We start from the raw sequence: 20,603 nt of genomic DNA, 5'->3' as shown, positions 1-20,603 counted from the left end.
GACCAACTAAAGCTGTTATAAATGAAGAACTACACAAAGCCTATTTCACATAACAAGCTAACCTTCCTTGTGGGTTCAGCAAGCTGGTCCACTGAACTGGATATTTTATGAGGCGAGTGTGCCCATAAGTAAGGCTGGGACTTCCACATGCGAATGTGCTGAATTGGTGTTCATGTGAAGTAAAGACTGCATGTGAAGTAAAGATGCCACCGGAGTCCAAGAACTACCGGATACCGGCCTGCAACTCCGGGTCTAACCCCCGAAGAGCGGGATAGTCACTCTGTTGGACGAATAAAAGTTTCTCTCTCTCTCCTTAAGAAACAAAGAAACGTGGTTCGTACATTTTTATTTCACTTACATTGCACTATATCATCACCATCAACAGCAGCAGCATTCTAAAGACTTTGGATAAGCTTACCTAGGAATATTAGGCTATATGTACCATACTTTCCAGTGTATAAGACATTTTTTATTTTTTTTTGCTACAAGAAGTTTGCTGGCACGTCCTGTACAACCCCGAGTTATATATGCTTATTTTTTTTCTTGTTTTGTGCAATGTTAATTCCTACTGAACTATCATGAAATGATGGCAGTGACACCAGAGCACAAAGACGCCTGAACATGGCAACGAACAAGCAGCGATTATGAGTGCAAAGAGGATGTTTTGGCAGCGCTGTCACCAGAATTCTGCGAACCTTTCGATAGCACGCCTGAAGAGGAAGCCTTTGAGTAAAAATAAAGTGTAGCTGCTCTGCACAAGTAAGAGTTTCGTTGAGTGTCAGTGTTGCCCCTTTTTCCCATTATTTGGTGCCACGGAAGGATTGAGTGTTCTCACCGGTACAAAGAATTTCGTGATGGCAGCACAAGCATGTATAGTATAAGTACCATTGCCCTAACTAGGTAAAGTGAGGTGCGTCTTGTACAGGGGTGCACATTAGTATACTGACTTTTTCATTGAATGTTTCTAAATTTGAGGGGTGTGTCTTATACACAGAAAAATATGGTATGCAGAAAAAAAAGTCTTTCCTATCTCTCTTTAATTAGCCCTTTATGAACACAGTAACTACACAATGCAATGACAAATGAATATAGAATTAGGTTCCATTATCTAGTTATAATACTGAACATGTACTGAGTACATCGCATGATGAACTTTCATTGGGCTGAAGTGTTAGCCACAGTAGCATAGTAATAAAAATAATATCCGCTCAACATGTTTTACAGACTTCCAAGTACTTTTTATGCTTTTTGTTGGCTTCTAAAAAGACCAGAGCACCAGGGGTGTCCCAAAGTGCTCTCATCGGGCAGTGGTATCTTGATGTGAATATATATATGCAAATTAATTCTTTTAAACATATTCTATACATTGATAAGGCCCTTTTACTGCTTTGATTTGACCTCCAAGAACCAGGTAACACCGAAGAGCAGTGCAGCGGGCCTCATGATGGTCTCATCAAACAGCATTTTCTTGGCTTCAGCTCTCGTAAGCTCAACTACGTCAATCATCTCGCCTTGCTCATCAAGACCTCCGCCTGAAGTTTTCTTCATGTCGTCAGTCACTTCTACAAAAAATAGGTCCTGTTTCTGACCAAGAATCCCAACACCAGCCCTGAAAGTAACAAGAAGAGAGAAAGAGGTGGAAGGAATTGAAAACATGTCACAAAATTTGGGCTTCATGTATGCACAGTTCAAGTTTTATGTGTTAACAGACATCTTACATAAAGCCTACAACAATATTGTGCATCTTTATTGCGAAAATGTTCAAAGATTTTCCTGCCTCTGTTCACTGCAAGTTCATTTGCGGTGTAACTGAGCATTGAGCTTGCAAACTTACTACAAGAGAAAGGTTACAGTAATCCACAGTTTAACTGCAAATCAGCCAGACGTTGACGGAGAAAAATTTCTTAAAGTCTTCAAACAATAAAAATGTGCAATACTGTATATACTGTATTTGCATGTTAATAGAAGAACAACGAATATAGTGAAGGAGGGGAGAGCTTGGAAGAAAGAAAGAGAGTTTTATTATGATTATAACGTGAAATATTAACTTTACCCATGCACTGATCTTAACCAACACAATGTGAAGCATCACGTAGACCTGACTCGCCCTAAGCCATGGTCGCTGTGAAGCCTGTGGCCGCTGCCACGCGTCGTCTGGTGCTGTACAGTGCCAATTTTCGGCTTTTCCTCACAGCCATTTTTTTTCTTAACTTAGCCTCGTTTTATGGCCCCAAGGATGACAAACTTGTTTTCTCTTAACTTGCAAGCCTGATAAGCTACCTTGATGAGCAGTGAAAAAAAAAAAAGTGTTATATTCAGACCTTGCTTCTAAATGCAACACGAAGAACGTCCTCAACAATGTGATTTCTCGAAAAGAACTCGCATTACAATTGTGTAGGTACAGCAAGTCGAAATCAGAAATTCTGAAAATATTGCCTCTCCTAGATTTTGACCTAGGAAAGAGAGTATGTAACATCATTATGTTTCGTAAGGGTAGTGAAATCTTTGAAGACATCATGTGCACATAACACAAAATTTTCAAATAGCAAATTAGGTACTATTTTCATATCCAATTAGCCAAATGAATAAAGTAGTTTAAAATCATTGAGCATGAAATGAATATGTTTTCAAGCTTCAAGCTTAGAACATTGTCAAAATAAATGGCAAGTTCAAATACCCCTCCCTATTTGGACGCCTAGTCCCAAAATGGGATTTATCCAGTACCATGCAGTATACTACAGAGAGTGGTATGCACGGAATAGAAGGCTCAGCACATGGTTCATTCCAGCAAGTGCCACAGAGCTCAGATGGACTCTGCAACCACAACCTTAATGAGCTAACACCATATGTCTCTTGCATAGCTCTTGCCAATCTGATATCTGACGACAGTTCATTCTCTTGCATTATCAATAGCAAAGAGTAATTTTACACACATTTCACTTGAGGGTTGTAGAGTTTATATCCTGACTGAGTGTTGCAATATCCTTGTGTCTTTTTAAAGTGAAAGCTATAACTTCATAAGCTACAGCGCCCCAAAGCAGCACCACCTCTAGCCCTTCTGTGTTTCGAACTTGCTTGTTTTGTGAGAAACTGAGAACATTTGCACAAGTGACAAATATTCATGAAAAGACAATTGTATTCAATTCGGTTGTAGCACAATTCAATTCGATACAGTTTTCAGCTACACTATATCTGCATCTGATTCAGCTTGGAAATATTACTATTTGCATATGCTTACTGTCTTTTGACTATGTTAATAATCAGGGTGAGTATGGAGCCATTACTACCTGAATGAGGTGACCTTTTGTATGTTGGCCAATGGCACATTGTATCCACACTCTTCCAGCATCTCTTCACGCATGGTCTCAGCAGGTGTCAGTTTCTCATTGTCAATTATGCCTGCACACAGCTCGAGCGTAACACCCAAGTTTCCTGGATATTTGCGGGTGTCGATGGGTGCCCCTGAAGCCAACTCGTGTGCTGGGATTCGACCATAGTAGACTGCTAAAAAAGTTGTGAGGAAACATCCACATGTGCACTTCATTGCAAGCTAAGAAACAAGAGCATCATCAATCACATAAAAAATTATATATGTATATATTACACGCCCTCCTACTGGCCAGAATCATATCTGACTAATGTGCTATAACGAAGCACTGAATGTGATAAATGTTGCGCGTCACTCAGGCCTTCATCATCATCATCCTAACTACATCTACTGCAAGATAAAGATCTCTTCCATATCCTTCCAAATCCAGAACAGCACTTGTAGCGCTGTCCTGTGTTTTTTTTTCCTTGTGACATTTCGTTGCACAGCGAAAAACTGCGCAAAAGACTATGAACCAACACAGCTCAGCTTGAAGTTTTCTTCGAGAGGTATAAACCTTTGCTTTGCTAATCTGCAGTCCGATTCATGCCCATAATTGAGAATAAAGTTATCTTTGCCGATAGTCTTGTGCTTTAACTGGTTACAGCTCAAGTCTCAGTCCTGCATATCCGTTCCTTTATAACAAAGTTAATCAAGGTGCGACATTTTATATCGCAATGCGATGAAAAAGATGCACCATTTCTCAAAAAGAACAACAACACTAGGAGCTTAATTAAGATGCAAAAGCTTTCTTGACACTTTCTTCCCACAGCAGGTGATAGAAGGTTAAACAGGACTTTAGCTGAGAATTTATACTTCTTTATTCTCGCAAAGCGATATATGCTGCTATAGAGCATAGTCTGTACTTTTCTTCTTCTTCTTCTTTTTTTTTTTTTTTTTTTTTTAATAGATAACAGCCAAGTGCCATAAATAGTGCAATTGAGTTAGATTTAGAGTTAAAGAAATTAGTACTTGACCGGATGAGAAGATATTTCTCACATGGAGTCCTAGTAATTAAGGACATGATAAAGGAGTTGAATTATCTGCTGTACATAAGGTAAAAAGTGCATTCCTGTTGAACTTCAATCCAAGTGCAATACAATTAAGAAAGCTTAGAATAGCTGGAAGATATCCCAGGTGAAAATTTGTTAGTGGGAATCTACTGGTTTTTAATGGTTTGTACTGGAACCATGAAGAAACCTATTGGTTTTTAGTGGTTTCTACTGGAACCATTAGGAACCCTACTGGTCTTCTTTTGAAACCATTAAGAAACCTGCTGGTTTTCTAATGGTCTTACTGGTTCCAGCAGGGTGCTCATTGGTTTTCTTCTGGGGCCAGTAGCTACTGGTCCCAGTAGCTACTGGGACCATTAACTAAGGTAGTGGTACCAGTAGAGAGCTTGCTGGTTTTATCTGGCCTCACTGGTTCCAGCAGGGTGCCTAATGGTTTTCTTCTGGGACCTGTAACTGAGGTACTAGTAGTAACTACTGATTTTGGATAGTTTATTTGGTACCAGTAGATAACTTTCAGGTGTTGTGCACAAAACCCCTAACAATCGAAACCTATTTTTTATTGGGCAGGACTTTGCTGGCCGTTGTTGGGAGCAATTGTTTTCATGCAAGGACGTGTCAATCAACTAAGAGCGAACTGAATTGAAAATTAGTGTCAGCCTTTTTTTCAAGTTCAAAGAAATTAAAATTTCAATTACAATATAAGAATTCATTTTATCAATTTGTATTTACAATACAAATAAAAACTCACTTTTTAAAGGTTTTGCTCTTTTCTTCTTTTCTGTGTGCGACAGTTTGACACTGCTGTTATTATTACTGTCACTGCTGCATTGCTGACACTGCTATTATTACTACCGCTATATGGAAAGAAATTGGTCCTTTTCTGTTGTTTTACTCAGCCTGATCTTACTGCAATCTCGCTTTTCTTTGTTACCGACTCTGTTCATGTGCAATAAGGTGCTGGTTCTTGTCAATTTTTTATACGCTACCATTGAGCGCGATGTCTCGTCAAATGTACTTCTATTTATTTTATTTTATTTTACTTTTTTGCGGACGCTACATTGCTTTGCCTATGCATGTTTACTTCGCATTTTCTTCGGGCACCACCTTGATGGAAAATAAAGGTATTATTATTACTAGAACTTGCTGCTTTGTAGCAGTGTTGTAGAGGGGAAAGTGCGGCTTCTGGCGTTAAAGGGCTACTGTCCAGAACGACCTTTTAAGCAAAGGACCCCAGTGCTCCGATCAGGTTTCAGAGATGGTCTGTGCGAAATGCTACAGCAATATGCATGCCGCAAAGAAGCAAAAATACAAATCAAAGCTCTCTCATCCACTCCTCCGGAAAATCAGCTTCCCCGTTCTCTACGCTGGCCCATTGAGTCGCGAGGCTGACGTCAAGCTCCCAATGACATCCACTTGTCTGACTCGCTGACGGGTGAAGGATGGGTGTACACCACTAATTGTGTCTGCCACTCGCTATGCGCTTTTTCCTCACCCGTTTTGTTTTCGAGCACGAAGAGTGCTACCATCGCCACCACCTGCTTCACCCGCTCTCCACAAGACACCCCACCTCCCACCAAATGCGGAGGAGGAAGGAGAATTTGGCTTGCAGAGGCTAGATGACTGAGCAGGAGAATCTAAAACCTCTGAGAGGGAACGGAAGGAAGAGGAAACGTAAAATTGCTAGACTGCGGTGGTTGTAACTGCGTTAATTACTCTTCAAGAACTTTTTGTTGCCTTGCGTTCTAGGATCGAAGCCTCACAGTCACCGGGGGACAAAATATTTTCGACCGGAGGGTGAATAGTGGGCCTTTAAATAAAACTCAAGAAATGCACTTGTTGCAAAAGCATATATTTCTGCATAATTGCATGCATGTACATGCTCCATGCCCCCATAATTTCCAGCAACAAAAGTGTGGCAGCCATGTCTACAGAAATGGCTGTCGCTGGACATGTCAACTGCACTTCCACCTTACAAGCACAGCTCTATGACCACAAGTGAATTAACTACTTGTAAATGAACAACTCACTCCAAATAACAATCATGGCATATCCAAGTGGCTTCTAACAACACAGAAATACAATGTTAGATCACAAACAGAAAACACCACATGATTTGCAGAAAATATTACTCACTCGAAAAAAAAATTAATATAATCCGCCTTTTGAATGAGTTTTCTGCGCTTGCGCAAAGTCCTAGCTGCGACTGATGTAAACACACTGAACGGCGTTTTTCATTGCCGCACTCATAGCCAGTGCACGGGGCGGCATGGTGACCATCACAGGCTCGGCAAAACGATGCCAACCACACGTGCCGCATACGGTTGCCACTCTTGAGGCGTGCCGGGATGCAAGACGTGGTTTTTCAGGTTCCCTTCGTTGAGCTATGACGAATGATGTGAAGCTTGAATTGGGCTCTCAAGCGTCAATATGTGAATGGGTGACCTTCACAGCCGACTGCTTACTCTCGACTGTGTGAAAAACACTTTGTTACAAGTATGCATGCATCTAAAAGAAATGCGCATGATGACAAGTACCTACTGGAGTTTGCACCGAGCTTATAATCCACCAGTGATGGCCGCAGTGAGGATTTGTTTGGTGCGTGTTTGCTTTAAGTGGGACGGGGCCCGACCGCGATACATTTTGTCGTTTTCTTGACGTGCGAAGGGGCTGGGTAGCGCAGATATCACAGGCGGCTATGAGCGCTAGACCGTAATACTTAGCATGTTTTATCGTGACTGCTGCCTGACTAACAAGAAAAAAAAGTATGGCATTTGTTCTGATGCATTGCCGTTCGCAAGCCGAGTGGTTGAACCAATCATGAGTTTGCCTTGTGTTTTTGCTGCTCGCAGCATGACTCACTTCACACTTTTGCATGACGCTCAGCATTTTTCTTTTAACCTTACAGACTTTCCTTCGTTTTGGGGTAAGAAACCGGCTACAGTGCTGAATCATCCAGTGTCAGAAAAAGGCTGCGCAATTCCTGCAGGGTTCTGTTGTGCATTTCGGCTGGGACAATGCCGGGGGTGTGAATAAGTGCCTCTCTGCCAAGCTTCATAGATGAAATACTATAGCTCCAAGCTTGTAGATAATGTGATGAAGCTATGCCCATTGCACCATGCTGGCACCGCGGTGACCGGTGCTCGGTAATAAGACGCCCCGCGCATATGCGCCGCTCATAAGTCACAGGAGACGATTCCACCTAGCATTGCAGCATCAATAAACCCCAGGCTGCTTTGCCCTTTGAGAACTCCTCTCTGTCTCCACGGTCCTTTCAAATTCCTTTTTGAGAATAACATTAACACTATGTGAATCTGCACGCTGAGAGCAAGTCTCATTGTCATGTGAAACATAGCCCGCGCCATGGCCCATGCTACACGCTCCTACGATACGAAGACAGTATCTGTGTGCGTTATGAGTGGATTTTAAAATGGCTGGAACATTCCTCCATACTACGTGAACATAATACTGCAATCACCGTCACTACTTTCCGCCCCAAAGATATAAAAGTGGGGAGCTTTTAGTTTCTACCTGCGTTGGCGTGGCCACTTCACATGGTGCGCTTTCGTGTCATCTGCTACACTGCCGTTCAATGTGTTTCTCGCAGCTTTCTTATGATGGTGCCACATCCTCCGCCAAAAGGTGGATTGCTTAGAAACCATGGTGAATTTTCAAAAATGAGGACTCACAGAGAAGTCCATGATACAATTATATCACAGGAAAAAAAGCAACAACAATGCATAAGAAAAGACACTTCATCCTGAAATAACATTCCAGAGTGGAAACAATGACTTAATAGTGACCCATCTCAACATTCAGCTCTTGTAAGCCACAGTGAGCAAAACTTGTAACTCTATAAAAAAAGCTTATAACATGATAATACTTTAAAAATGCAGAATAGGTAAATTATACAGTTCCACAGTGCCAAATTTGCTCTAGCCATGATCAGCAGATACATGACATCATGTAAGAATTTCTAAGAGCACAACATAGAACTAATGCGTGAACTGTTAAGTTCAACTGAAAATACAGCAACCTAAAGACACACTTTTAAAAGCACTCTTAATGTACCGGAGGACTTCAAATTATTTTCTATTACCAGGACTTTTTTTAATACTGCAGAATATATGTCACAATGATGGGCTGAAAGCATCTCCATAATTAAAAATACATTAGTAAAAATAGTCACTGTGGCAATAGTAGTATATGATTAGAACTGGATGTATCGAGCATAGACACATAGGCTGTTAGATCAGACTTTGTTTTACATCAGTCTAACTCGTTTTCTCATTCTACCTATATAATCCATGCTCAGGACCCACAAATTTTTGTTAGCAAAAAATGTACAGCAGCTAGCAATTCCTGACTTATAATGTATCATTTGCAGCAACAAATATGAAGGCAAGAGAAGTGTAAAATATAACTCAATTAGTAAACAGTTGCTATCAATGTCACATTAACTCAGAGATAGCAGTTTCAATAGAATTCTCACAAAAAAGATCTTTCCATCCAATTGCATATAATTGCATGGAACAGCACTGGACGAAATCTCAGCAAGCTGGTATGAATTACCGTTCTCCAAATGTATTATATGCTGTGTATTGAATGCGTGGCGAGACAAGTACTTCTTGGAAATAGCAAAAATCCTTGTGGAGTTAGTTACATCTTTGAAAGAAACAATATGCTCTATTTTCAGACAGGTTCCTAAATTTGTCACTACAGCTGTGCAGTCTGTTTTGCTTGGCCTTAAGTATTGCTCGCTGTGGAACAGGAGGCCTGGAGCCAAAATAACTCGGTCGTGCTCCACAACAGGGCCATTTACGATGTTGCCAACTTGGCTTGTAATAAGGTCAAGCAATTGGCCAGTCACGCCTCGGGGCCTACTCAGAAGGGGAGCAGCTTGACTCTTTGATGGACCAGCTTTTGTTAAAAAACGCAAAGTGCGAGGACTTGCTAAGGCCTTCAGGTTTTTATAATTACTGGCCATCATGAGCCGCTCTACAATCTGCAGAGGAACACCTTTAGCTGACGTGACCAACTGCTTAATATGCCCAATGTTCGACTCAAATACAAAACAAGAATGCGCCCAGAGTGGTCCCTGGCGCTCAACACTCTGAGGCATGTGTGTCACCTGATGAACATTGAAAGTCATGTGTTGCTCTCCATAAAGAAACTGGACGTCAACAACAAACTTGACTAGGCAGTCAGTGCTTAAAGCTATATCATTTAAGCAGACTGTGTCCTGCAAAAGGAGGGCTATACCCTTTACAAGCAATGAAAAATGGTCGAGATATTTCCTAGGAAGGATACCTTCCAGACAGGGCAAGGCAAAATATAAAAGCCACTGCTGCCACTCTGAGGCTTTCCAATACTTTCTTAAGCCAATGGAACGTGGAAGGCGAGTCACACAACGATGTGGCTTTATTGAGCATAGACGCTCATCTATGGCTTTAAGAGTTTCTGGAGCTCCGATATAATGCTCCTCACCTACATCTGAAAGCCAGTTTTCAGTCAACTGTCGTGAGACGCCCAGCAAAATGCAGTGCATATAATCTGGTGTGAAACCCCAGATTACATTAAAATGCGAAAGGTTGATCAATGGTGTTACACCTTTAACACCACGAACTACTTGACCAGTCTTGACAGCCTTGTGCATCTTTTTTTTGGTGTCTTCTGCTGTTCTCCCAGGGAAGACTGTATCTACAGGATACTTGATGGTTCCTGTTTTGGCATTGTAAAGAAAAAATGGCAACATAAACTAAAATTTTCAGTTTTAAAAGAATCCAGTCTAGTTAAACTAATTTTTCAAGTACTGATGCACTGTATTAAACACAATGATTACACCAAAAGGCACAAAGACAATACAGGCAAGGTGCACAAGTTAAACTGTGTATTTGAACACTGCAGCCAGTGGCGTCGCTAGGGTTACCCGCACCCCGCACCCGGTGCGGAGGTGCAGCGCGGCAACCCCCCCTTACGGCCACCTCCTCTGTCCTCATTGTTTGCTTTGAAGTCAAATTCGCTCTGCACCCAACCACGCAGTGCGAGTGAATTGGTTTTTTTTTTTTCAACGCTTAGACGCAAGTCGTGTAAGTTGCGAGGAAATTCACCGACCAAGCGGCTTAAGACAGGTGATTGCCCAGTATGAGGCTGCGCGTTGTAGTTATGTCCCGAGCAAGAGCCTTTCACATGCCACATGCATAGGTGAAAGCCTTTTACTTAGCATTTTCTACATCTACCAATTTTCTCCTGTCCTTTTCTCCAAAACGTGCAACTTAACTTCTGCATCCATTCTGCAAAGTTACCAACGCGCATTGATGCTATACTAACAGAAAATACTAAGCGCGAAATGGCCTTTTGGAGCTGGGAAACGATGGGCGTCTCCAGGCTCATTTTTTTTTTAAACGCTTTCAGTTGCGTTTGTCATTTTAACACTCACTTTGCCTTTTTCACAGAGAAAAGGTATGAACCGCATAATACACTACTATGTGAGCACTCTGGGGACATTCACTCTTAGTTCCACTTTTAAAGCACCTAACCTTGCTGAAGGTGCCCTTCTTCTATCATTTTTTTTTTCTTGTCAGCACATAGTGATCAGACTTGCCATTCCACTGAGCAACAGGCATTTCGTGCCTTTCGGCGTTCGCCCTCCACCCCTCCCTCCCTCTCACTGTCCAGCTGCACCCGGTGCAAACCGCACCCCCCTCGTGATGCCACTGACTGCAGCAGCCGTGAACTTACTTAATGCATGCAATTGAGGTACTGACTATGCACCTTCATTTTAAAATATTATAATGATTCTCCAGATACAATCCATTTTCTATTCCTGAAATGAGGTGTGAAAAAAACAAAAGTTCTAAAGGAAGTGTTTATGAGAACCATGTGAACAAAATCAAATTCCCCTTGGAGCTGCTCATATCAGAGGGCAGATGCTGCATTCCATTGCAATTACTTCTTTTGAAAAAAAAAAAAAAAAACTAACCATTCACAGTTTTCCCAGGGTGCAAACACCATCCACAGCCATAATAACCATTAAACTGGGTCATATGCTGCATGGCCGCACGTGCAGGTGCATCAGCACAGCAGCTGAAGCAGTACACCTGCAATATAAACAAGCACAACATTTACTGTCTTACTAAAAATTACAACATGAGCAAAGGACAAATCAAAACATTTTGACTACTATAAGCACACAAGGTGGTGTTAACCTAAACAATTGTAATTTTATTGCTAGCCTTGCCGTGTACCTCTGGCAACAGTACTCAGGTTCCTTTCAACACAATACCTCTTGACACCATACATACCGGCTGGAGAAAAACAGAGTGCCATGTAAAGGGCACTCTGAGTAGTAATGAACTGCGCCCTAAATAAAAGTCTAATGCAGTGATGATGGTGACATTGCACAAAATGGTAGCTGTCCCTCTCATTACTATCAGATTAGTACCCATCTTGCCTCAGACTTCAGGGGAGAAGTGTACTAAATCAAGCATGTTAAAAGGAGAAGAAAGTACAAAACCAGCGGCAGTGTTTCACGTTAAGGGTCTCTGTCAGGGCCTCAATGCCCTAATTAAGTCACCTTAGTTTTAACACCTGACACTCCTTTATTTAAGCCGTGCGCATCAGCAGAGTTTAAAAGAGCCAATATAGTAGACTAATAACTCTACAATGCAAGACATCCATTGACAGTTAAGCTGTGCAAAATTCTGCCGAAATGTTTATAAAATAAATTTCTCATAAACGATTTTCATAAACGGATACAATGTTTCCTCAATGTGGCTTAATATAGCCTTTCTCTCCCTTTAAAACCTTTTCATCAGCAAAAAAAAAAAAAAAAAAAGGATTTACCTTGGACTGTATGGTTTCATTCTTCACTGTCCACGTGATGCCATTAGTGGACAAATCATCCATTTGTTCAACAAATGTCTTCAGCAGAAGTGTCATGTCTGGGTGTTTTTGTCCATACCAAAGTGCAGACACAAGCACATTTTTTTGCCTGATGTTTGCTGGCAGCTCATTCACAGTCATCTGGATTGGCCACACAGAAAATTTTGAGGATTTGAAAACCGGACTTCCATCTGTATTTATAGTAAGGGTGATGTCATTTCTGGAACACAATTCCTGCCTGAGCTCTCTGTATAGGGAGCCATCTGTGATGTCTGACATCCGATCCTTTTCAACGAAGAGGCTATCGTGAATCGAACCAAGTCTTCCGTAGAGTGCGTCGGCAGTATCACTTTCCGAAAGTAAAGAAGAAAGTAGGTGTGCAGTAGGCAGCGTCAAGAAGAAGTGTCCATCCTGTAGCATCTTCTGACCGTTGTACTGATGCCCACACACAGAGCACACTCCTCGTACCGCATTTCGTTCAGCAAGATCGCCAGTCGTCTCCGCGAGATGCTTCATGCAGTGCCCACAATAGAAATGAAAACGGGCGCTCTGAAGTTCAGCCCCGACACTCTTTTTGAAACGGTATTTAGTTGCTGGAATGTCATGCCGGGCGAGCACATACATTATTAACCTTTGTAGGGCTTCCACTCCCTTCCACGGAAGATCGAACTCCAAGACAAAGTTTACTGTGAGTGCAAGCAAATCTTCAGCAGAAAAGTTACTGTCTTCCTGCGGCTCGTCAGCTGACGTTGATGTTGAAGCCGCTGCATCCGTCGATTCGGTACACAAATGGCCTTCTCGAGAAGTCTCAACATCCTCTTGAACAAGCTGCACCTGTGCCGGCACCAGCACGTCACTACTTGACGCCGATCTCGAAGCGGCCGCATCCGCAAGCCCAGTGTAAACATCGCTGTCGGCTCCGTGGTCGGTCGAGGTGGCCTGTTGTGTCGGCGATGCCTGCGTCCGCCAGGTTGAACGATGAAGATATTTTCTGGTTGAATCAGGGATGGAAGAGGTGCTTCCTGGGTTCAAGTATTTCTTTCTAAGGCCCATAGTCTCTTCAGTAAATTTGCATGCGAATCGCGATGTTGCACGTCGATGTTGCACGTCGTGCATACAGACTACTCTCCGAGCATGGAAGGCAGATAGAAAAAACAATAACAAAATGGCCGCCACCCTGCTTTTTGGTCTTGGATCAGTATCTTGGATTAGGTTGGATGGATGTGTACTGTTCACTGTGTCACTATGTGGAACACAAAAGCTTTTTTTTTTTTTCATGCACGCAATAAAAGTTATTAAACTAACACCTCATTTTTAGTTATAAAACGTTATAGCGATTTTAAAAATACTGATTGCTATTTACGTATTACTCTTTTTTTTTTTTTCTGAAATTAGCATCCCTCGGTGTAGTACGGCTCAGTACCAATCCAATCCAATGTCATAGACCATGCTTGTTATGGTGGTTCGTTCTTTGTACCGTGCTTTTTGCTGTGTCTAGGTGTTTTTTTTACTTAGTTTTCTGAAATACCCTGCCAGGCAGCAATGTTCGCTGTTGTGCGATTTCTTTGTGATCACGATAACCGCCTTCATGTCATCCCTGCGAGTGATATTGAAGATTTCGCTCCAGATAATGAGAACGACTTCAATAACCGCACCGTGTATAATGCACATTGGCGTGACCCGGTCGATGGCGTCAACAGCGGCTGTTACAGCGCCCAAGTTCTGATGCTGGCTGGTATGTGGCGATGGCCTAGTCGTTTGTGTGCAGTATGCAGTGGTGCCTATTTCATAATTTTTTTTTTCTTTCTTTCAGAGAGCGAAAACGGCGCTCATGAGAGGATGCGCGCCAAGCGAGTGGCGATCCCAAAAATAGTGCCGGACACGACAGATGAGGATGAAGAGGCAGCTGTCGAAGCAAAGAAAAAAAAGGCTGAAAAAAGGGTTAGCAGAAATTACTTTAAATAGTTATATTCTTTCAAGAAATGGCAAATTTGGATCTCTCGCTCCCTTATGTTCCACTTCTTTCAGAAACAGAAGAATGACTCGGCTGCTTCAAAAAAAATTATGTATGAAGAAATTTTGAAAAAGAACCTAGAAGAAGCGCACAGAAAAGGCAAAGCACACAAATCTGGTGCACACGTAAGTGTGGCATATTAGTACATTTTAGCAAATCCCCTGTGCGATGTCAGTGTACGTTAAAGAACCCCAGGGTGTCGAAACTTCCGGAGTCCTCTACTACGGCGTCTCTCATAGCCTGAGTCGCTTTGGGACGTTAAACCCCACAAACCAAACCAAACCAGTTAACCAACATATCATGCATCCTTTTGCAGTCCAAGAGAACTCGACGCCAGTCTGCTGGGTCATCAGACACAGATGATGACCTGTGCTCAAAAAGTGAGCTCCAGGAAATGAAGCGGCAGAAGGACTTCTGGAGATCCCGTGCGCAAGAGCTCCAAGCAGACAACTCCTTTTTAAAGCAGCACATTCAGAGCTTGCAGAAGTGCCTCGAGAGCAAAATTTTTGACGGTAAGGTTGCGTGCTGATCTACTCTTATGTTTCTGTTGATTCTGCATGTAAAATTAGTTTAAAAGTGAGACCTCATGTGCTTTTTGTCTGCTCTTCATTATTATTACATGAAGTTGAACGAGCACAAGACCTTCATACTGGCAGTAAAGGCACGATTGCAGGTTTGTTTTCCCTTTGCATATTATTAGATGTTTTCGAAACCATACATGGGTTGCACAATATGTTGCAGTTCTCATGATGTAGCGGTACTCTCCATAACGCAGTATGAAGCTGGCAATAATAAGCGGCTAATGATAAATGGAAGCCTTGTGCACCTGGACTGCTTCAACTGGCATCGCACATTTGGGACGCTATATGGGAATGGTCAGATTAGTGCAGCCAAATTAATCAGACGTAAGGTATCACATATTGTACCTGTGCACAAGCTGCATATACGTCAAAACAGCTGCCATGGTTGAGTTCAAAAGGCACTGAAAGCCTGGTGTTTAGCTAATCCACTTGTCGCATACTGCTTCAGTTGTAATTATAGAAGGTAGCCTCAGTACTCAAAGGTGAGGCCTGTGATGTGCAATCTATGTGTAAGGAACATTCGAATTTGAGGCGTTATTCTTGAAATGCTCTTTTTGTTACAGCACCTTCTGCAATAGCTGCCGCAGAAAGCCCAATGGAAGGTAAGTACTTAAGTGAATTTTGTAATATTCCACATTGCCAAAACCATTTCGAAGCTTTACTATTATTTTATATATTTCACTTCAGAAGCTATGGAGGTACAAAACATGCCTTGGAGTCAAGTTCCTCACTGTAAGTAACATTTCCTTTTGCACTGCCAAATCATGATTTTAATATTCTCAAATGTTCTGCAGCACCATCTGCTGAACCTAGGCAAAGGGAGGAATGGCAATGCAGGCCAGAAAGCCAGCATGTACTTACAGCTCCAGGTAAGCAACAGGTTCATATAGGACTAAATATATTAAAGTTACCTGCATATAGCATGAGAAGGAGTCTTACTTAGTTTCTTCCCTCATGTAGTTCCAAGTGGAGACTTCATTTTCATGGAAGACGGTTCTGTGAGTATAATATTCTGAACAGTTATATAAACTTTTTTTAGCTGTTTTCATGCTTGACGTTCTTTTGTTTTCAGCAGGGTTCTCCCCAGAAAATTTTGGGAAATAGACATTTAAGGACTGATGGGAAGGAGGGAGTGGCTATGTAAACGGCCTCATTGCATTTTGAGAACACTTCATCGCATGGTGTGTAACCCGTGTGGTGAAGCATCCTCAAAACCAAAATGCAACGGTTCCACTGAACTTCGCATACTTAAAGACCAAAGAAAGCACATGAATGTAAGAGAGAAAATGGTGAGATGCCATCCTGGAATAAAACTAAAAGGCCAGTGACGGTCTCTCAAATGGCATGACTGGTCATATCAGTCACAAATGTTGTTCTAGAGTATAGCAAATGTGAAGCCCAAGAGGCGGGCAGTGGTGAGCGCATGGTTGGAGAGGTTGCCAGTCAGCTTCAGAGATGGGTGGCAAAACCGTTGTCAGCCACCCTGGGGAGAACCCTGGTTTTCAGGTATATATTTAACCCACATTAGTTAATGCAGCTTTCCGCAATAATTTCACAAGTCTGCAGGCTGCAGTAGAATGATTATAATTTTTTTTGTTCTCAGGGGTAACACTGTTCAAGGCAATTAAAGCTAGGAGCCAATAGTCTACTAGTCCAAAGTAAACAAGGGGACATTTTTTTTTTCTTTCGTAGTTGATATTGACCAGAATTAGTAGTGATTTTAGAGATAGATAATGAATGCAAAGCGGAAGGAAAACAATGTGCACTGTTTTTCCTTCCACTTTGTATTTATATATTCTTTCTCCTTAAAATCATCACAGGACTAATTCTGAACAGAATAACTACAAAAAAAAAAAAAAAATCCCCATTTGTTTACCTTGGACTCGTAGACTTTTGGCTCCTTTAATTTTATCATAACGACTTCAATTTTCTGCTTGCTGTTTAAGCCAGTTGCAGAGCAGTAGATGGGCAGATCATGATTGTTATCCATTTTATGCAGAGTAATATCAAGGAGCACATACTACTCAAGTGCTGTCAGAGCACAGTAAGCTACATAAAGTGTGCATTCATTAAACAGTTCCATACTTATTTGCTTTTAGGTAGCTTGCACTGGCACAGACATGGCACTGTGGTGTGAGGCCACCACTTGGGGTACATGTAGCAGATGAACGTTCACTTCTGTTTTGCTTAGAGTGAAACTGTTGATCTTAAATATTTGCTTGTTGAAAGTAGCTGCTTTCACGTAATCTAGCTTGTGTTCAGTTGCGTGCTACGATTTTTCTTGTGTGACTTCAAGTAAACTATGACTAAAATTTTTGTTCTTTTTTTCAGTTTCACCTAACCAAAGGTATAATAATAAATGGAAGTGCAGCGGAAAAGATTTTGCAGAACAAAAAGCCCACATTGGTGGTCAAAGACACTGCCCAAGCCATATGGGGCACTGATGTTTTAATGGAAAGAAGTGTTACGGGCACTGCTTATTCAAGGAAAAAAGCTTCAGGGGAGAAGCCCAAGCCCCCATTGACACCAGAGAAACTCCAGGTTGTGTCAGGTAAAGCTGGCAAAATGCTAATTATAGCTCCATTGGATAATCATATATTAGTGGAGCAGACCTATGCTAGCTTATTAGCAAAGGCATGTCTAGTTCTTCCCTATACCTCTGCGTCAGCTAACATTTAAATGTGGTGCATTTCAAGATATATTTTTGCTCTAGTAGATGCATGGGCATTGTCAAGGGGGTGCAGGAGCACTTGCCCCCCACCACAAAGCCACACCAGCCCTTGCCCTCACTCTCATCGCAAGCCACCTTCACTTGTGCTTCCTTATTTTCCCACTGAGATCAGTAACAAACTTTCTCGAATGTTTGTTTCGACCCCAATGAAAAAAAAAAAAAAAAAAAACATGAAGGGGGATTGTTTCTTGAACCCCCTCTCCTCCCAACAAAATCCTGCCAAGGCCCAGGGTGCATGTGAAGCTTGACTGCAGAAAATGGCATGCATGACCGCTGGATTTGGGGACCTTTTTTGTAAATTTGGCCAGCTGCAGACGTGTTCAGTAGTACAGGTTTTCTATTGTTGAACGGCACAACAGTGCTAGTTCAACTGATATGGCATCTGTGTTTTGTAATACTAAAAATTGAATTCTCTCCTTGTAGCAACACTCAAGCACTGGGGTGCCCTGAAGGCAGTGGATGTTGCCGGCACTGAGAACGGGTTGACCCGCATTCTTTCCGAGAAGATTCAGGATATCCTGAAAGCAAAGCTACGCAAGCCTGCAACTACATGTGTAGTACAGTCGGCCAACTGATTAAGTGGTAGTCAGCCTGGACCTGGCTCCTAGAGTAGGAAAATAAACCATGTAATTTATTTCACCTGTTTTCTAGAATTTTGTGTGACTATTTGCCGGAACCATCAGCAACTGGTTCCAGTAGCCAATGGTTCCAGTAGCCAGTGGTTCCAGTAGCCAATGGTTCCAGTAGCCAATGGTTCCAGTAGCTACTGGTTCCAGTAGCCAATGGTTCTAGTAGCCAATGGTTCCAGTAGCCAATGGTTCCAGTGGGCACTGGGAATCTGGCAATAAACCACTACCACTGGAACCATTAGAATACCAGTAGAAATTTTTCACCTGGGATTTGATGGCAATTACATAGTTCTGTGAGCAGCCAGCATCTATCGATCAGCTAACACAATAAGGATTAAGTTCATACTTCTGTGGCCAACTACATTAGTATTTATAATGCCTACAACCATTGTAACGTCCTTCTCTTGCTTGCACTAGCTGTTTTCATAACTGTGCAGTGTTCTCTCCCTAGAACTGAAAAACCCTACGCGATTAACTTTCAGTCGCACCCCGTAAATCCATGTTCTATATACTCACGCTTCATGTTAAGTGGTGTAAGCGGCATGCGGATTTGGAAGGATAATTTGCGTTTATATAGCTACAAAACACGGCCAACTTGATCACGAACAGCAGACGACACTACGAATGCGAAGTTCCAAGGCCACCACGAATAAAATAAATATGCGGAATGCAACAGAAAACAGCATGCAATATATCAAGTTTCTAAGTACCGACTTCTTTTTTTAGTTTTTTTTTTTTTTTTTTTTTTTTTTTTTTTTTTTTTTTTCATCGATATATGTGTGAGAACACGAGCAACCGGTACTCTAGTTACAAACTGAAACTAACGGCAATCGTACCTCGAAGCGAAACACTTCATAAATTAGAGATTTTACCTGGGCGAAACTGCCTCACGAAAACAAGCACGTCCCTGGACTTGTTGTGTATAATAGCTGCGACGCTGTAAACAAAGAATTCACGCCGGATCAGACTCGCAAGCGGGCAAATTTAAACAAACCATGAGGATATCACGAGCGCACAACACGTCACGTGAACACCAAGAACCGCTGACCGACGTACCTGTCGTGACTTTTCATAAGGTCCCATATCCTCTCCTTTCCGTTCTGCGAGAAAAAGGTAACACAGTCGTAACGATAATCAATTTACGATCGGATGGCAGAGGTGCTTGGGCGCATCATCTGGCGGGAGAGCGCACTGCTCACCTGCTTGAAAAGCAGCCGCGTAGGCTTGATATACTTAGAATTCTTCAGTTCTGTAACTCTAATGTCCTCGATCTTATCCATGACTACTCTTGATGCGAAGACGAAGCGCCTGCTTATGAAATCAATGTGTACACTAACGCACGCGCCCAGCGGTTTGATGGACCGCGGCCAAACTACTGCAGCCTGTACAGCCCGCCGCCACAATCGACCTCCACTAACCATCGCGCCATCGCATCAATCGCGTACGACGTCATCAGTAGTTTAATAAACTTGTTTATAAAGATTCTTTTCCCCAGTATCTGTCCGACAGATGCTGGCATAGCCCACAAAACCTCGCTTATTAAGTAAACGTGTATTTCAAGCATCCGCATTTATGAATCACCGCGAGAGGCGACACGTGTCCCACTGCGCCCCACGCAGGAATACCTCGAACTAAATGCCGTCTGCTGTTGTTGCTGTGGCTGTAGTACAGTGCCTAGTATATATAGCTGTAGGAAGAAGGAAAAGAAAATGCACGGGCCTGCTACTGGCTCTGTAGCTGAGCCATCTCCGCTGCCTCGTGCGGACAGAAGAGAAAAAAAAATAGAGAAGAACGAAAAAAAAAAAAAGAGGTAGAGAAAGAGCGTGCCGCAACAGCCGTCGTCCACCACCTATGCGGTGGAGGGTGCAATGACGGCCTACAACAGATAAAAATTCGGTGGCTGGCCAGCCCCCACCGCAAGCGGCGCCAACCCACCGTCCCAGCCCCGTAGGGCCAGAAACTGCCACCCTTCACCACCTCCCCCCCCCTTTGCTGCCCGAACCGACGCGCATGTCTATGCTTCTCCGGTGTTTACAAGCATACGTTAACTATTTTACGTGCAAAGATAATTTCATTCGGAAGTAGTAGCAGTTTCTAATAATTATTAATTTATCAAATGACCTAAAACTACCTCTGGTTTTTCTTCTCTCCATAGACTAATGAATAAACATTATCCCTCAGCATTTTCTTTTTTAATTCAGAGGTTCAGAGCCTAGCAAAATCGTTTGCTTATCCTCAAAAGTGGCACCCTTTCGGTCTCGTCTGGGAGAGTACACCGGCTTCAGAAACAGTACCTTACCCGAGCTGATCTGATTCGGGATCCTGGTGGGTTCGATTCTCATCTCAACCTTCCATCAAAGAGGAGCTCATGCCAACTCAGCCATGTC

At 42.4% G+C, this 20,603-nt stretch overlaps 3 protein-coding genes across 5 annotated transcripts; 1 reads left to right on the top strand and 2 right to left on the bottom strand.

Annotated features, from left to right (window-relative positions):
* Nucleotides 1–327: 327 nt before the first annotated feature.
* On the bottom strand, nucleotides 328–19,797 carry LOC146176230 (uridine diphosphate glucose pyrophosphatase NUDT14-like). Its single transcript, XM_084582540.1, has 5 exons — nucleotides 19,416–19,797; nucleotides 19,273–19,316; nucleotides 19,089–19,153; nucleotides 3,288–3,504; nucleotides 328–1,609 (listed from the first exon to the last, which is right to left on the bottom strand). The coding sequence occupies exons 1-5, from the start codon at nucleotides 19,635–19,637 to the stop codon at nucleotides 1,381–1,383; spliced, it is 777 nt and encodes a 258-aa protein (XP_084438666.1). The 5' UTR covers nucleotides 19,638–19,797; the 3' UTR covers nucleotides 328–1,380.
* LOC146176232 (uncharacterized) lies at nucleotides 6,176–13,411 on the bottom strand. 2 transcript variants are annotated; one of them, XM_084582536.1, is made up of 3 exons: nucleotides 12,223–13,411; nucleotides 11,360–11,477; nucleotides 6,176–10,098 (listed from the first exon to the last, which is right to left on the bottom strand). In XM_084582536.1, exons 1-3 carry the CDS (start codon nucleotides 13,375–13,377, stop codon nucleotides 8,834–8,836), a joined length of 2,538 nt encoding a protein of 845 aa, XP_084438662.1. In that variant the 5' UTR covers nucleotides 13,378–13,411; the 3' UTR covers nucleotides 6,176–8,833. The 2 variants fall into 2 exon arrangements, with proteins under 2 accessions (XP_084438662.1, XP_084438663.1); XM_084582537.1 differs by lacking the exon at nucleotides 6,176–10,098 and having other exon boundaries at nucleotides 11,355–11,477.
* Nucleotides 13,712–18,221, top strand: LOC146176231 (BEN domain-containing protein 5-like). 2 transcript variants are annotated; one of them, XM_084582534.1, is made up of 11 exons: nucleotides 13,712–13,996; nucleotides 14,075–14,202; nucleotides 14,290–14,400; nucleotides 14,592–14,787; nucleotides 14,901–14,948; nucleotides 15,420–15,458; nucleotides 15,544–15,588; nucleotides 15,651–15,725; nucleotides 15,817–15,854; nucleotides 17,188–17,407; nucleotides 18,011–18,221. In XM_084582534.1, the coding sequence occupies exons 1-11, from the start codon at nucleotides 13,804–13,806 to the stop codon at nucleotides 18,160–18,162; spliced, it is 1,245 nt and encodes a 414-aa protein (XP_084438660.1). In that variant the 5' UTR covers nucleotides 13,712–13,803; the 3' UTR covers nucleotides 18,163–18,221. The 2 variants fall into 2 exon arrangements, with proteins under 2 accessions (XP_084438660.1, XP_084438661.1); XM_084582535.1 differs by lacking the exon at nucleotides 14,901–14,948.
* Nucleotides 19,798–20,603: the final 806 nt, after the last annotated feature.

The sequence above is a fragment of the Amblyomma maculatum genome, chromosome 10 (genome assembly GCF_055883805.1).
Source record: "Amblyomma maculatum isolate TAMU_Amacu chromosome 10, ASM5588380v1, whole genome shotgun sequence".
NCBI classification, from domain to species: domain Eukaryota; kingdom Metazoa; phylum Arthropoda; class Arachnida; order Ixodida; family Ixodidae; genus Amblyomma; species Amblyomma maculatum.
This window is presented reverse-complemented; position numbering and strand designations above follow the sequence as displayed.